This window comes from Podarcis bocagei (assembly GCF_964188305.1).
Source record: "Podarcis bocagei genome assembly, chromosome: 2".
NCBI classification, from domain to species: Eukaryota; Metazoa; Chordata; class Lepidosauria; order Squamata; family Lacertidae; genus Podarcis; species Podarcis bocagei.
This window is the reverse complement of record NC_138126.1, coordinates 81,363,288-81,380,827: the sequence shown is the minus strand read 5'-3', so window position 1 is coordinate 81,380,827 and position 17,540 is coordinate 81,363,288. Positions and strand designations below refer to the sequence as shown.

The window sequence follows — 17,540 nt, the reverse complement described above, 5'->3', positions numbered from 1 at the left end:
AAGCCAACAAAAGATGCACCCAAAAAGGAAAAATACTCCCTTCTGCCCTGCCAAAAGAAGTCCAGCCAAGGCATTGGGTTTGACAATTCTTCTGCCTTCAGTCTTCTCTTCACCCACCCACCCTGGATTGCTGTGGACTTTGCCTGTGGGCCATAGGCAACCACAGCACAATTCATTAGGGTGTGCATTCACTTATTATTATTTGATTATTTCAGTGAAGAAAGAAGAGGAGGGAATGATAAGGCAAGGAGGAGATACAGAAATAAAAAAATCTATCAAAACAAGTCCAACACAAGTAGCCAAAAAACAAAACAAAAAACAGATTTTTCCTGCGGAGAAAAAGACCTGTGCTAAGCTGGACAGGTTTTGGGCAGATCTGGATGGCTGAGGGCATCCTCTTTGTTTGTGTATCACAAAAGTAGCTCCTCACCCCCACAGATATTATCTCCACAAAAGGTGGCCAGGAAAGCTTGGATGCTGGCAGGGCCATGGGGCAGAGATGCATATATACAAAAGAAAAAGACTGGAATGGATCTGCAGCTTCTGCCTGCAGAGGAGGGAGTTCTTCTTCCCTTACTGCCACCACTGGAGCCAGTCACCCCACTGCTGTTTCCAGAGACAGTTGCAGGCAGAAATTGCAGATCCATTGCAGATCCTTTCCAGCCTTTTTATTCTGCAGTGATACCTCGGGTTAAGAACTTAATTCGTTCTGGAGGTCCATTCTTAACCTGAAACTGTTCTTAACCTGAAGCACCACTTTAGCTAATAGGGCCTCCTGCTGCTGCTGCGTGATTTCTGTTCTCATCCTGAAGCAAAGTTCTTAACCTGAAGCACTATTTCTGGGTTAGCGGAGTCTGTAACCTGAAGCATATGTAACCTGAAACATCTGTAACCCGAGGAACCGCTCTACTTATCTCTCTCTCTCTCTGCTTCCCTTGTTCCCCATTTTTTAAAAACATTAGGGTATGCCTGGGCACACCTAGCACACCTCCTGCACTTGCCTGTTCTGTGGACTTTCATAGAATAGGAAATGTTGGCTTGTTAGACGTTAATTAGAATTAGAAATGTGAACACTTCAAGGTTTTAATGCATATGGGAAGCCATCTAGATATTTATCTGCTTGTTTTTAATCTGTCTTTACATGCTTTTACTGTTGTACATAGCTATTTGCCTTTTTAGCTCTCCTCTGAACATTCTTTTAATGGCATAAAATCTTACATGACTCAATAAGAAAACATAAATATCCCAAACTACCATTTTCTATTCAGAGCCTAAGATAAAATTGTACCATAAGCCCAAATTTTTCTTGCATCCTTTATGCAGAAAAACATAGGTAAGAAAGTGAAATGTGTTTTAATTCCTTTATATTTTTCACTCATAACTTGTTGGGTTGGTAAGTTACATCTACTCTGTATTTCATTTTTGAGCTTTTTGTTTTAAAAAAATCAATATTCACAAGGAGGAAAAAGCACTCACTGTGGTATAGCTTCTCAGTAATAATACTTAAACCTCTGGAGCTGGGGGAAGGAGGTGGTCATTACACACTGTTCAGGAGTTTAAGCATAAACAGTAGTAGAATCAAAGAACATCTCAAGGATGTAAGGTTGATTTTATTTAAAACTTTGTCACTTAACCCTGTTTCTTTTTCATCTCTTCTGAAGGTGCTCTTACTGAGTGCTATGACGAACTGGGAAACCGATACCAGCTTCCTGTCTACTGCCTGGCCCCGCCCATCAACATGATAGAAGAGAAGGGTGATTTAGAGACTCTGGATATTCCCGATCCACCACCTAACTCGGGTCATGAATGTCAGCTTCGTTTACGCCTCTCAACAGGCAAAGACCTCAAACTTGTGGTCCGCAGTATGGACACTGTCTATCACATGAAGAGAAGACTGCACACAGCAGAGGGTGTGGAGCCCAGCAGCCAGCGGTGGTTTTTTTCAGGCAGGCCCCTGGCAGACAAAATGAAACTGGAGGAGTTGAAAATACCAAGGGACTATGTGGTGCAAGTCATTGTGAGCCAGCCCTTAACAAACCCCACCCCGGTGGAGAACTGACTTTGCCTGTATGTTTCTCTTTTCCTTTTCTGCTCTTCTTACCACGTGGGAACTTTTTCACTATTTTTGTTCTCTCCGACTGGTGGGTTGGTTCTAAACAATGACCAGCAAAAATTCCATCTGTGATGGAGCTTTAAGGGGGAAACACACACACATGCAAGCACACACACACGTTCCTAAACTGCCCCGGGAGACTTTGCCCAATTTAGGAATTCTTGACACCACAGTAAGACGTTCTTAACAAAGTAAATCTGGAACATGTGTGTGAAAGAGATCCTGAAGTTTACAGAGGATGATGTTTAAAAAGTGGTTTGAACTATAAGTGAAGTACTGATCCATAAAAGGGAAAGGCACTTTTAAAAGGATTAAACCAAACTGAAGTATTTTGTGAAATCAGCATCACTTACAGTTCAGCCAATCAGTGTAGCTGCTCTGGTAAATCTAGTATGCTGTGATAATTGTTGGGATTGTGTCTATTCTAGTTTCACATTAGCTCTACAAGGCTAATATTTAAATGGGATGGTGAAGGATTCTGGGACAGACTATCAGGTGCAATCTGATTAGTATGGATGATCCCAAATTAAAGTTTTTTGGTATATACTGAAATAGCAAGCAATAGTGATTTGCCATTGCTGGCTTCAGTATGTGCTAAATATTGCTCTCTGAAAAATTAGGCTATTGTTTAGCAAATATATAATGTTACATGGAATTGCAGTTACCGTATACTTCTGTATCTAGTTAAAAAGCTTATTATTTGAGGTTCACCAGCCTGAGAAACAAAAACAAAAGAAGGCACAGGACTTATTTCACTTAGTATGTTAGCCGATAATGTTTAGGCCCAATATAGTGATTTTAAACCCCCTTTATTCACAGCAATAGCTATTAACATACTACAGAAGAAAAGCACAGGAAGCCCTGTCATACACTTCTGTAAGGTAAGGGTGTGCAACTTGCTTGACAGTATCATATATCTCCCCACTGATCTTTATGTTGCTGGGCATAACTGGGACTCAGATGCATCATCTTATTCTGCTAAGTGATTACACACACACTTGACCCTTGGGGGAAGAGATGGGAATAATGATGGAAAATTAGGAAGATATTGTAGATTGTTAAATCATCTGATCTTTCCTTTATACCATTAGATCTTTCAATATTTTGGGGGGAGTTGTATATTGCAAGAATATTTGTATTACTATTCCACAAATATCAGGGGTTGCTTACCAGTGGGCCTCCAGAAATTGTAGGATCCCAGTCCCAATCAGCCCCAGTCAACATGGGCAACGATCAGGCATGAGGGGGGTTGGAGTCCAGCAGCATCTGGAGGGCCACAGCTTAGTTGCTCCTGACCTAAACACTTTTGTATCTTGCTGGTGATGGGTAGCTTACAGAAAGAAGTGGATTGAGTTGGTTTGTGAAAAGCAGTGTGCATATTTCAAGTATTCTTTATCTTCCCACCCATGGCTTCAGTTACACTTATTCACACTCATTCATATGACAGTGTATATGCAGTGCATGTATGTCAGATTGATGGGCCACTTTTTCTACTTGGCAGATTTATCTGAAACATCACAGTAACCTTAGCAATATCACACAGCATTTTCCCTTCAGTATGTGAAAGCAAGCCATTCTTTAGAGTAGGAGGTATATCCTTTTAAGAGGGATATACCTCCTACTTGGGCAAAATTGATAGCAGTCCAGTTAAATTCTGTTGAGTAATACTGAACAAATCAGTCCTAGCAATGTGCATCTTTTGAAAAGAAGTAGACATAACTGTTTTGTTTAGATTCTCTGCTTTTTGTTGTCCCTGACCTGGTTCACACATGACACGAAGCCAAACCATGGGCTTGTCGGAAAAAGAGCAAACGTGGGTTCCCAGAGAAAAGATTGTGGCTGCTTTTCTCCTCCTCCCCTTGGTTACAGCTTGCGGTTTGTCTGGAGCAAGAGAAACCATGAACTTGGGTTCAGACGGAATGCTCAGCCAAGCCATAGCTTAGCTCACAGCAGTGCAGCAGCAGGACTGGAAGGGGAGCAAAGTGACAGTGATTTTCTCTGGGGGAGCCTGCTTGTTTGCACTAAGCTATGGTGCAGCTTAATATTACATGTATACTTGATCATTAGTTCTGTTCTTTTGGTGCGGTCATGTTTCTGTTAGCACCACTATTATTAATCATTTTTCAAACAGAACTCATTAATATTCTTCTTGCTAAGCACTGAATCTACTTTACAGTTATTTTTATCTGTGAAAAGGCATGTTTTTGGTCCACTGATGGAACAATCTAGGGTGGACCTCTTCCTCTCTGCAGTGAGGAGAGCTACAATACTTAAGTGTCCTATAACTAACCTAGCCTTACTCGGGTTATCTTGCTGTGATAACTAGAAACTAGAACAATGAAACATAAAAATTTAAAATTATATCGCATTTTCAGTGTAGGGTAGGTTGCAAAGTTTCTCAACGGAGGTTTCTCTTTTTGGAAATCAGTTCAGACTTGGAACCACTTGCCATATGAATGTATCATTGTGTGTCACAACCACAGCATTCTTCTGGGCACAGTCGAATACTGCAGGGTCTTTCAGTGTAGTTTTGGCCAGATGGCAGCAGCATACAGCAAAAGGGCATCTGTCTTCTAGGGATTTGTTAGGTTTCCCCACTTTCTCAGATACCATGTTCACTTGTGCTAATATTAGGAGCAAACACTTATATTTTAGAAGTTCAGAAGGATGCAGATCCTTCATTTGTCACAAAGGGTGCATGCTAAACAATTGACTAAAAAGCTAAAATATTTAAGGCAAAATCTAATGTCGTTGTGACTCTTTTTGAAGTCATTCCACATGTACTGAAGTGAAAAGGAATGCTAGACTGCTGCATAAAAACTCTAAATGCTGATTTTTGGAGAGGCATCCTAGGTGTTGATCCATTTAGTTGGTACCAGTTAGTTTCTTTGTAATTTCTAAGTAATAAACTTATTTTGTGCACACCACAGCCATTACATATCACAAAAAGTATACCTTGCAAAATAAAAGTATGTGTCTAGTGGTCTCATTTTTCCCAAGTTAAACGGACAAAAATAATTTATAGATATTAAAATTGAATTGAGCTAAAAATAGCCTGATAACTTCTGTGACTACTTCTGCCCTTTTCGGAACGTGTTCAGGATTACTTGAAATGTTTTCAAGCCATGTTGCTTGATGGCTGGGCCAGCTCCAAGTTTGTGATGTGAGGCTCACTCAGCCAGATGCCTTCCAGTGGGCCACTTCTCATACTTCTGATGCCTGGAGGAAGGCAGTAGTAGCTGCTTCTTGCTGCCATTGACAGAGCGAATGAGCAAGCAACAGTCACTGCTGTTCTCAGCCACTATTGCCACTTGCTTATCTGTGTGGCGGGTGGAGGTTTGCCAGTCATCTTTGACAAAGGGGTCGGGCATCAGTTATGGTTTCTGCTGTTCTTCAGTGGCCAGTGTTATGGGTCAGGTGATAATGATGGGCCCATGACAGCTGCTTAAGGATGCTGACCCATGGCACTGGCCATGCTTGATGAAGATGGGTTTCCAACATGCACTCAGGTATTCAGCATGTATTTGGCAAAGAATATGAGTCCTCGACTGTAGAATGCTCTGTGGTAGTCAGACTTTTCTTAGGGAACAAGTTACAAGAGAGTGTTGGAGTAGCTCCACTTACCTCTGCCACAAGTTTGCTTCCATGAATGCAGCTCTACAGTTCTTAAAAAATGCAGTCACCTTCTCCGACAAATATTTTCACATCGGTGTGTGTGCGCATGTGTGTGAAGAAATAAAAACGTGTGCTTGACACTTTTTAAGCTGATGACATGTAAATTTCCAGATGCTGCTGCACTGAAAAATGGGAGCTGCACTCCCACTTCAGCAGTTAGAATGGAACAGCTTAAAAGGAAAAGGTCATTATCCCTACAGTTGGAATGGTGGTGAAATTCCTCCAAACTGTGATGGACCATATTGGAACTTGTGCACGCACATATGTGCACAATAAATCAATATACCTCCCTTTTGTACTGATGGCAGGCACTCAAGGATTGCTTGTCTTTCATAAGCATAGTGGTGACTTAACCACCCCTCAAGCTCTAAACAAAAGTAACTCCTCAGGTATCGTGAATAGTTTTTACTTTGAGTGGAAATTGCATGCATCTGTTAACCAAGTAGGAGTCTTAGTTTCTTGCTTACTCTTACTCTTTCCTGCTCTAGAAAGAACTGGGTTTTTTAGGGTAAACTTGATTATAAGTCAGGAATATCCCTTTCACCTAATGTTGTTCACCTTCACCCAGCAGTTAGAATAAGCGAGGCAACTGGATTTTCATTGTTTTTAATCTCCAAGGCCGAGCAATTTCATTTATTACTTTTAACAGAAGACTAATTCAAGTAAGCACTGTTGCATGCATTTAACGTTTTATCAGCATGCAGATTGGATTCTGACCTGTGCCAGCTCGTTCCCATCGTTGGAGTCGAAGTTTTGCCTCTTCTGCAGACATACATGCACACACATACGTTCTAAAGACAGAACACTTGGCATAGAGCTACCAAGGGCAAACAAGCAAACAGATACAATATTGTTCTTTACAGTTTAACACATTTATACGCCATTTCTGATTTACCTTCTCCCCTTTGCTAGTGAATTATATCTACAGACATATGGTGGTGGCAGGTTTGTTTAGCACAGAGCTTTGGTTTTCATGCTTGTTATTGCAGACGTGTGACTAGTACATGACCCAGAAGTAATGGACTCTCTGTAATCTGTCTTGGATGAGCTTGAAAGGCAAAAGGACAGTAGCACTGTTGATACTGCATTATGTAAAAAAGCGGGTTGCGAGGAGAATGAATGCATAGGAGACACATACTGCTTACTGTGCTCCATCCTATTCTGAAAACAAAACATGTGACTAGAGCTTTGGCTTAGTACATTAGTTGCATTGGCATTACACAAAATTCTACCACGAGACAACGAGATTAAGAAAATGATCACATTAAAAGCCATGATTGTAATTCCCTTGATCTCTAAACTTTAGAGAGACTAAGGAGGTATTTGGGAAACGGTGTAGTGTGAAATTGCAGTGTAATAAACTGGGTTTTGAGAGGATTTTGATGGACAAAGATAATACCTCTTTTTTTCAATACTGTAGTTTCATTATTCATTTTACAAAAATAATCAGGATTCAGATTGATGTGATGAGAGCAATATATTCAGCTGTGGCACAATGTGTTTTGATAAAACAAGATTTTAAGTGTCGCTCGTAAGATGGGCAAATGGGCCTTCATGTTTAGTGCATTGCTCCTTAGGGAGAAAATATAACAAAAACATATCTGGTAGGTTAATGCAATTTTGTGCTGTTTTTGAAAATCATTTTAGGATTGCAGTCATTGACATATCTCTTAATTTGTCTCAGAGTGTTAGTTATGCATATCGGATGCCTAAAACTATTTGGTTTTCCTTTGGTCTTTACATGATTGTCCCTGGCTAGGTTGTTTTTGCTTAAGATTATCTGGAGCTTTCTGGGGGTGCATTTCTTCAGCTGTCTGCAATAATATTCCATTTTCAGTTTACTTCTCTGACAACCCTTTTCCTGAGTGTTGTTTTTTTAAACAAAAACACAACCACCACACACACAATTTGTACCCAACAGTATGTAAATGGTGTAAAGAAATACAATATATGGGAGTTGTAGAACTGAATTTAGAGGCAAACCATGCCTTTTCAACATCTTGTATTCTAAAGCAGGAAGATACGAAAATGCAACACTTGTGACGTTACTGATTCTTTTGCCTAATAGCCATGTATCCAAGACTAGTGTAGCTGGTTTAAAAATATCTCTGTGTCCAAGAAGTATTCTTAATTTAATTCAGCGGTTTATTTTTATTTCCTTCCTGTCTCTTCGCTTTTCTTTCTATGTAGACTCTGGTCCCATTTATAGGAAGCCTTAAATCCAGGGCTGTGACTCCCCTTTTGAAAGAGGAGTGCACTGTGATGCATGCCAGCAAGCTTATTTAAGTACTAAGAGTATGAAGGTGGCTTAATGGTTTGGTTTCTGTTTGTTTAAATGCGGTTGGTTTCTTAAGGAGGTTGGAACCCCATTGCCCTGAATGGCAGTCTGTGATGAAATAGACTCATGTACTTCGGCTGAGGACACTATGTATTAGATACTTCTCAATATTGTGCTAATTATCTCTGGATCAGAGCCATGTTGTCAATTAAAAAAAAAAATGCAAGCATGGTCGTTTTCATTATGAATATTTAAAATTCACCTGACACTTTTAATCCCCCTTTTTCTGGCAATTGAATCTAGCCAAAGATGGGAAAGGATTTTTTGATTATTATTTTTTAACAATTTGCTGGGTCTTAAACTCAAAAACAGTGAAATGGTCTTCTGTCAAGGGTCTTACCAGTGCCTCTCCTCTCCATGTCCTGGGAACGTCTAGAAACTGGAGATCGCCTTTTGAGCAATGCCTGAAATTGTGTACTAGGCAGCTGGAGGTGTGTAAAGACATTCTTCTCTAATGTGTTACGAGCAAATTACTTGGATTTAAATGTCCTATTTGCCTCTTGGTAGTGGCTTCCAAAGATGGCTGGTACCATCAATTTGTATTTCTTGAATAAAAATCTTCTCTTTTCTGGTAAATCTTTTTTTGTACAGTGTTTGTTCTGTGCCATGTATCAAAAGAAGCATTCATGTTACATAGGTGGTTGGCAATTGGGTACCAATACAGAGAAACACAGTTTTCAGTAGCTAAAAAGGGAAGTCTGATTAGGGGAATTCCTATGATGTGGCACTTCCCCACTCCTCCTCCATGCAACTTTTATAAAACTAAATCTTTTAGCTTTGTACATGCAGGATGCGCGAAACTTTTCTTATAGTCTCCTTCAGCCCAAAGGTGAAATGTCTGGAAATGCAGTTAACATTTGGGTTAGCCTTTTCAAGGTGCACTATATATTTATACTGTACCTATGTTGTGCTGACATTGCAGTAGTATGTGCACACCTTTAAAATTCTATAGCAAAGCACAAATAGGGTTTTTTTGACCAATTAAATGAAGTAAATCAGTGTAGCATCATGATTTCCTAAAAGTCAGGAATATGCTGTATAGTACTCTATGTATTAAACAGAAAGGAAAAACAACAACAAAACCTGGTTATTATTATTATTTGGTTTTTAAAAATAAAATTGGTACTGGAGATGCCTTGCCTTAAAATACAAACTGTGTCCTTTTTCTCTTAACCCAACATAGCTGCAAAATGCCTCTTGTGTCTCTTCTGTCTTATTGGAGTCCTTAGGTCAGTGAACGGTCTGTATCATTACAGAAATGCTTTGGTATACCCAGCTAGCAAAATATAAGATCTTAGTAATGTCAGTCACTGGCAAGCCAATCACAGGCCAGCAATTAACCCTTTATATCATTCTGGGTTTAGTTTTTAATTTCTAAAACAGCTAGCCATGCATATGAGCATAAACTAAATATGGCTTAGCATAAATTTGATCCAAACCAGTCAATCTGATTTGAATCATCCTTGTTAGGAAGTTCAAATGAGCTGCTGAATATATTAAAATTATAGCCACCTAGATAATTGCCTTAAATTCAGGAGCCCTTAGGGAGGTGGGGGGGGGGGAGAGAGAGAGCAAAGAAGCAGACACTAACTGCCTTTGAGAAAAACCCAGAGGTTAAATCTTGACAACTAGAGATGGTGGTTATTTTGCTGATATCTCTTCATCTCTGGGAAGAGTAGAATTTAAGCAGGTATAGCACGACAACTAAGAGTACAGGATCCTAGTTTACACCTTGCTGCAGCCATTCATTCACGAAGTAACCTTTGGCAGGACACCTTACATTGCAGTTACCCCTTCAGAATTTGGTGTTTCTCTATTTCCTTTTAATTTTTGCCTCACAGGTTATGCTTTTTTTCAAACTGCGAGTTATCTGAATGTGGGAGGGGAGGGGTTTCCACTTTGCTAACCTTAATACAAAGTAGTTGTTATTTCCATTGATCTAAATGAACATCTTGTAGGGTAAAACATTTCCTTGTCCCTCCGTGCATTCTCACGGTCTGGGGGATGTCCTCTCAAATGATGTTCTTGTGGTGCCCAGATATCTGATTGTTTTGATCACCACTCTACCTAAAAGATGTCAAACTTTTCCAACCCTTGAGATCATCATCTGAAGCTCTTTCTGTCATTCTACGTCCAAGGGAGGTCCAAAGGATGGCAACGCGAGAAAAGGCCTTTTGTAGTAGCCACCCATTTTACCCAGGGAAGCCTGCCTGCAATTGCTTCGGCACCAGGCAAGGACATTTTTGTTTTCCCAGGTATTTGGCAAGCACTGAGGGTCTGAACTGGCCATGACAGAACAAGACCTTGAGGTCGTAGTGGATAGCTCAATGAAGATGTGGACTTAGTGTGTGACTGCTGTGAAAAAAGAAAACCTCATGCTGGGGATCATTAGGAAAGGAATTGAAAATAAAACTGCTGATAATCATGATGCTGTTATACAATCCATGGTCCAACCTTAATTCTGCATCAAGTGCTCTCCCTTGGGTCCCACTGCTGTCTGAGAAGGGTCTCAGCAAAAGCCTTCTTGGTTATATTCTTCTGCTGTTTTTAAACTCTCTTGGGTTTACAACTTTGTCTGTAGGTGACACTTTAAACTCTTGCATCATATCAGTGTATTACAATAGAGTAATGGACATATTCAGCTAAATGTTTGTGCTAGTGCAGTGGGACTTGCCCACTCCCCAGGCATATCCTGCACCTTCTCCAAATTTGTTCTAGAGGGTTGGGAAACTCCACAGAACAGTTTGGGGGGAGGGGAGGAGAGGATGGAAATGTTCTATTGTGCCCAGATAAATCCCTGCACTGATAGAACATTCCTCCTAGTGCTGCATTGAAAAAAGCAGTGTGTGCATTTGTGGCAGGAGAGGGGGGGAGAGAGATGGCCACAGATTCTCACTTGGGGTTTTGTCAATGGAATTGTCCCATTAGCGGAAGGACGTCTGACTACACAATGGGATTTCTTCTCTTCCGCTGCCACCAGCCCCCACCCCCACATGCCATGTTTTGGAGAGTTCCCTCTATCCTCCAGCGCAGGCTGTTGTGGTGGGGAGCAGAAAGAGGAGGGAGGAAAGTCAGTGTGGGTCTTCTTGCAGTAAGAATAAACAATCTAGCATGGATGGCTCTTTTTTGAAAAACCAACCTTTATTTATTTATTTAGAAAGTTATTGTGTTTATATAGCCCAACACACATTTTATTCTCACTGTTCTCTTCTGATCTTTGTAAACAGCCTGCAAATTGTTTTTAATGAGTGTTTATCGTGTGTTCTGCTTCATGTGGTGTGGAGACGGGTTGTTTCGTTTTTTAAATTTCTGGCTGCCGGGGAAACAACACTCTTTTCTTCCATATGTAATTAAAGGTCACTGAAAGAAAATTCAGATAATGATTCTGCTTCTGCCACTGCAGCTTCAGCCTTAGCTATCTGCTTCCTCAGTTTCTCCCTTGCCTTCCTCTGTTGTCTGTCAATGCAGAAGATAGTGAACATCCTGAACTCCTTGTAGTTCAGTTGCTGGTGATGGAAAAGAAAAGGTAATATTGCAGTTTAGTGAAATATTAACGGCTAGTTCATAAGCAAGTATTCTATGGGAGGAATGTGGCGTTTTCCATCCTTCCCTTTAAGTCTTCTCTCTGCCCTTCTGAGGTGTCTTGAAGGTAAACCTCAGATCTCTCTAGTCAATAATTTTTTTGTTGGCATTGTGGCCTGCATTATCAAATGGACAAGTGGAATTTCTTACATGTGTTTCTGTAACGTCTGCTATAATTAAATCTGAATCTTAGATGGGTAAGCAAGTCTAAGGTTAGCATGCCTTTCATGTGTGTGGTATGGTTCCTGCACACAGAGGAACCAGCAGCTTCATGAGGAGCTGCCAAGTTGATAAAAGGGAGCTCAGGATTGTGCATGGTATTCTTGTGAACATAAACTAATCCTACCATGGACTTCTGAATGGGGTTATAAAATGGGGGTGTGAAACTGGATGTGGCTGGCAACTGGATGTTTTTACCGTATTTTTCGCTCTATAAGACGCACCAGACCATAAGACGCACCTAGTTTTTGGAGGAGGAAAACAAGAAAATAAATATTCTGAATCCCAGAAGCCAGAACAGCAAGAGGGATCGCCGCGCAGCGAAAGCAGCAATCCCTCTTGCTGTTCTGGCTTCTGGGATAGCTGCTCAGCGTGCATTCGCTCCATAAGACGCACACACATGTCCCCTTACTTTTTAGGAGGGAAAAAGTGAGTCTTATAGAGCAAAAAAATAAGGTAATTAAAAAAAACACCATCCCATCATGCAAGTTTGACAGGTGGGCAGGACTGCAACCCACCTGCCAATCACATGACATCACAGAGAACAGTGGTGCGTGTTGTTGCAGTCTTAGATGAGGCTTCTTCAGTCTTCAAAGACTTATTAAGATGGGGCAATATAGGTGGGGAGGGGAGGAACCTACACATGGGCATAGCCAGGTTTTTTTTGGGGGGGCAGGACTTTTGTTAGGGGGGGAGAACTGATGTGATTAGTCAGTTAAGTATTTTTATTGTTTTACTGCCCCGCTTGGCTATGCCCCTGAACCCACATATCCCCATGCATTTGTTCTCTCACTCTCACCTACCAACAGACACACACAATGTTTACCTCATCACCAGAGATGTCAAAGTCCTTGAATATCTGACTCAGCTCGGTTTTTTTAATATTAAAGAGGAAGCGAGTGGATTGGAACTCTGCTGGGCCAACTGTGTGCCCTCCATCGATGTCCAGCAGCTCAAACACTGGATGACAATGACGATACATGAACTGCTTTTCAAGGTGGTTCTGATCCCAGAAAGAGAAGTTAGAGTAGAAATTAAGTTTCTTTTTTAAAAAAAAAAAATTCCAGCAGTATAAAACCCAAGCATTGGCATGTATGTTACTCTGATGTTATGGGGGGGGGGGGAATATGACTTTTTAACATTCCTCATCTGCACATTTCGGGTATTTGTGTTTTGTTTTCTTTGAGGTTGCTATTAAGAGCAATGGGACCATTGTCTCAAATGGTGAAACTAGGATAAACCTCGCTGACGAGAACAGAATTTCTAGTCTCCAAAATGCAGTGGTTCGTGTAGGAACTGAAGCACTAGATTTGCCCAGATCAGTTTAATGAAAGATGAAATTGAGGTTGTCCAAGAACTTTGGAACTGGCAATGCATTGAGAATCCTGCACAGTATGATGTCTCCTCTTGGTGTGTGTCCCTGCCCCCCACTTCCTCATGTGCTGGCTTCAGTGCAAAGATCCAAATCCTCCCTCAGATGCCAGCTTCAAAGTAGAGCTCTGATTTAAATATTGGTTTACTAACCGGGATCTTAAACCGCAATCTGATCCAGCTTAGTAAGCCACCATTAAATCAGAGTTCCATTTTTTGAATGTACTGGAGACCTCTGTTTAACACAAACTAGCATCTTTGTATTGGGTGGGTGGATGCGAGAGAAGGAGAATGGGAGCAGTGTGCAGGCCTGACAATTTCCAGCTTCCTCAACCATGATCATACCTAATCAGTGGTTGGCCAAACTTGGGCCTCCAGCTGTTTTTGGAGTACAACTTCCATCATCCCTAGCTAACAGGACCAGTGGTCAGGGATGATGGGAATTGTAGTCCCAAAACAGCTAGAGACCCAAGTTTGGCCAACACTACATTAGGATGAACAAAGGCATGGGCTCACAATCTTTTGTGGCCCAGGCACACATAGGGAAATCTAAAACCGTCATAGACACTTCAAAATACCCATTTCACAGAAGAATAAATAAAATGTGGGAACAAGCTACCCCTCCCCAAGGCAAGCAAATGCACTTTAAAAGGGGGGGGGGAGCTGCAGGGGGCATTGACAAGCACCACGGCAGGTGTCTGGGAGTGTAGTGACACCAATGGATATCACATTAGTGATACCAGAACTAAGGTTTGTTTTTTTCTTAGTGCTCAGTGGGCATGTATCCTCTCTGGCTCCGTATTACATTTAATGCCCCCTATTCAGCTAAATAGAATCCAGAACATATGGTACTGAACATTACTACTTTTTCTGCTGCCAGAAGCATCTCCCCTACCCCAGCCCAGCCTGGAATTGCTAAGTTAACTTTACCTCATGGGACATTATGATGCACACCAACATGTAGAATTCATCAAAGTTGACCTCCCCTTTGCCATCCCAGTCCAGTAGGTCAAACACCAGCATGATCTGAGCCTTGCTCAGGTCAGTTACATAGTGGAGAAAGTTGTAAAACTGCAGATCTGGGGGAAATCCACATAATAATGTGTGTTTTAAATATGTCCTTAAATACATCTTTAATTGCATATTCATATCAGAATACGATGTGGTTTCCCCACAACAGAACGACCAAGAGACCTCTTTTCACTGCCTTGGAAATCAGAGCATGCTCTTAATATTCAACTTTATCTACAAGAAAGGAGTAAGCACTTTCCCAGGAAATGTAAGTTTAGGCAATCGGACTACAGGAGAAGGTGATTGGTGCAGGTTGCCTCCATTACTTTAAGACTCAGTGAGAGCACCTGCTTGTGGGAACAAGCTACCCCTCCCCAAGGCAAGCAAATGCACTTTAAAAGTGGCAGAGGGACATGGCAGAGGGACAGGGACAGTTTTTAGGCCATATCTCATTGCTCAAGAGCAAAGCCAAAATCCACACAGTCTTGAGGCATGTGCAAAGTTCCAGTTATACTGAGCATCTTGGTAACACACTTCCCTAGCAATAAATGTTCCCACAACATGGAAATCAGCTTCCCCCTTTGGATTGATTGACACAAAACGTTTGGCGTGCATGAGTTGGAAAGAGACGTACGGTTTCATTTGCCTCGCGTAATCCTCAAAGTGTATGGGCAGTGCAATCTGAGGTCTAAAAGTGGTCTCAGAACTAGTACCGATGCTCATTAAAGAGCCATCAATTGACGGTGATTTTACTTGAAAACACATACTCATCATAATGTGCTTATATTCAAAGCATGTTAGGAGAGGCAATATTCAGAAAACAGCCACTCCTACGTTTGCCCCAGGAATGGATTATGAGCAGATGAATTCTGAGCTCCAACATTGAGGAGCAGCTAGATGCAACAATGGCACTTCAAATCACAGTATGCCAGCAGGAGGCTGAACCCTCCTGCAGCCATGCTTTGTCGCTCAAAATAGCTTTTTAATAAGCCATTTTTTCTTCCAGTGTGGGTTTCTTCTGATTTTTTAAAAAAACTATAGGTTTTTTTTTAAAGAAAACCTGTATATTTTCAGCAGGTGGAAGGCAAAGGAAAGAGTTCTGTTCTCCACAGCCACCCGCCTTACACTTAAATCTGCAAACCACACCCTGTCAAGTTATAGGAATTTATTGTCAGACCCAGTTCTGCATGTTGGGCTGCTGCTGTTAAACCTAGTTTTGCCCTCTGAATTCCAGATACTAGGGACAACGAAGGGAAAGTTTATGCTTCCACACTTTGTGTGTAAACTTCCCAATGGTAACTTGCCCGCCCAGCAGTGCTAATAGTGTACCCTCCCAGATATTTGGTCCAGTCTGGGGTGGTTTCTTTTTATAATCTGGCTTGTGGCCAAACCCCTTAAGAATCAAAGACCACAGACTTCATTTCTGAAGACATCCTTCAGAGTTCATGCGCTCTGCTCTGATCCCCACTTCCCTCTTCCGATCAGTTAGCGCGTGAAGTCCCTCTTTCTAGCTGATCTGAGGGGCAGCAACTGCTTGAAGGCAAAGTGAGATGATGCTGGGAGTTTCAGTTCACACCTTTGTGGCCTAACTTTAGCTGCTGTGTGAAACTTACCATTCAGAGAATTATTTTTGTGAACATCAAGCAGTTGAAAGTAGGACGCCAGTGCCCTTGCGTTTCTGACAGATAACAAGCAGTAGATTTTATCCAAACACAAAAAGTGCAGGAAGCATTTGGGTTTCAGCTTCATTTTGCCGACAATGAAAACCGTTCACCTGCGGAACGCTGGCAGGTATTCACGGCGACGCCTGCATCACAGTCAAAGAATTCCACCTTGGAACCAGAACAGGAGGATGAAAAGAGGGGGGGGACCCCACCTTCTACCATGTTCAAAATGGGTGCTCTCTGCCATAACAGACCCAGGGGCAATACATTACCGAAACTGGAAATGATCTTGGAGCAGTCCACAGGAAATTGGGGGGGGGTGGTTTCACATTGAAATCAGTTGGATTAAGGCTGGGAGCGGAAACTCTGAGTCTCCGGACTACAGCTCCCATAATCGCTGACCATTGGTGGTGGTACGATGATTTGGAGTCCAATGGCAGAACATGCTCCTGCTCCATGGATTAAGTATTGATCCGCGCATTTTACCTTCCCTCAAATTGCAATCTTCAAGGTGAAGGTAGAAACAGAAAAGGGATAGGGGCAGAAAGTTTACTGCACAGGTTTGGGCTCCATTGCTTGTGTGCCCAGTAGGAGGGTCAGTTGAAAAAAGCAGACTGGCTCCTGCACCTTTAATAATCAGGTAGAAGGGCCAATTTCAGCATGTGTGACTAGCAAAGCAAGCAACACCTGCATCAATTCCTCCTCTACACAGCTCTTAAAGGTGCAGGAGCATCTTATTTTTTTCACCTGACCACCTCTGAGTCTTTTCCACAATCCTGATGTAAACTTTGCATGGACTGCCCTTTAGTATTGTAGACTTGGAAGGGTCGTCTTGTCTAAGGAAATGTCATGAGAACATCTTACATTTCCGGGTAACGTCATCCTTCACCCAGAGCCCTCTAGAGTGGTGTGTTAGCCCACAATGGCCCAGATAGGTTGGAGGGATTGAGAGAGAGTGAGTTGCTCAAGGCCACTCAGGGAGGTTTGAAGCTTAACAGAGATTTGAAAGTGGCTTTCTCACATTATCAGCTGCCTGCTCTCATTGCAGGGGCTACGTGGGGTTGCCCCCTGCTGGTATCAGTCATTGTTAATCTTTCTACACGGGCCATCGTGAAGCTGTAACTCAGGACATTGCAAATTACTTGTTTTTGCAATTATTATTTTTTTAAAAAAAATGTATATCTTGCTTTTCATCCCCCAAAAAGGAAACACGAATTACAGCTAACAGCATACAAAACCCCCCAACATCAATGTAAAACATAAGGAATAGTAACAACTTATAACCCACCAAGCCGAACAGTCTACCTGCCACTTATGGCAGGCTCTCAGGGCTTAGATCTTTATTTGTGCTTTCTTCCTGGAGCTGCAAAAACAGGGTTCAATATCTGACAGGCTACAGGGCTTAGAAATCTGTTTTATACAGAGTCAGACGTTTGGTCCATTTAGATCATACCATCTACTCAATACTGGGAGTGAGGAACCTCAGTCCTGGGGGTCAAATGCTGCTATCTAGGCCTCTCTTGTCGTTGGTCCTCTCCCCAGGCTATGGCTCTCAGTGGCCTGGCTT

At 41.8% G+C, this 17,540-nt stretch overlaps 2 protein-coding genes across 3 annotated transcripts in view; one reads left to right on the top strand and one right to left on the bottom strand.

Moving 5' to 3' along the window:
• Positions 1-8,702, top strand: part of UBTD2 (ubiquitin domain containing 2) — a 40,758-nt gene extending 32,056 nt beyond the window's left edge. For both annotated transcript variants that reach the window (XM_081178810.1, XM_081178809.1), the window contains exon 3: positions 1,662-8,702. In XM_081178810.1, the coding sequence (XP_081034936.1) occupies positions 1,662-2,059 (398 nt within the window). In that variant the 3' untranslated portion in view covers positions 2,060-8,702. The remainder of the gene's footprint in view (positions 1-1,661) is intronic.
• On the bottom strand, positions 7,671-16,104 carry EFCAB9 (EF-hand calcium binding domain 9). Its single transcript, XM_081178955.1, has 4 exons — positions 15,923-16,104; positions 14,229-14,377; positions 12,754-12,930; positions 7,671-11,632 (listed from the first exon to the last, which is right to left on the bottom strand). Exons 1-4 carry the CDS (start codon positions 16,056-16,058, stop codon positions 11,477-11,479), a joined length of 618 nt encoding a protein of 205 aa, XP_081035081.1. The 5' UTR covers positions 16,059-16,104; the 3' UTR covers positions 7,671-11,476.
• Positions 16,105-17,540: the final 1,436 nt, after the last annotated feature.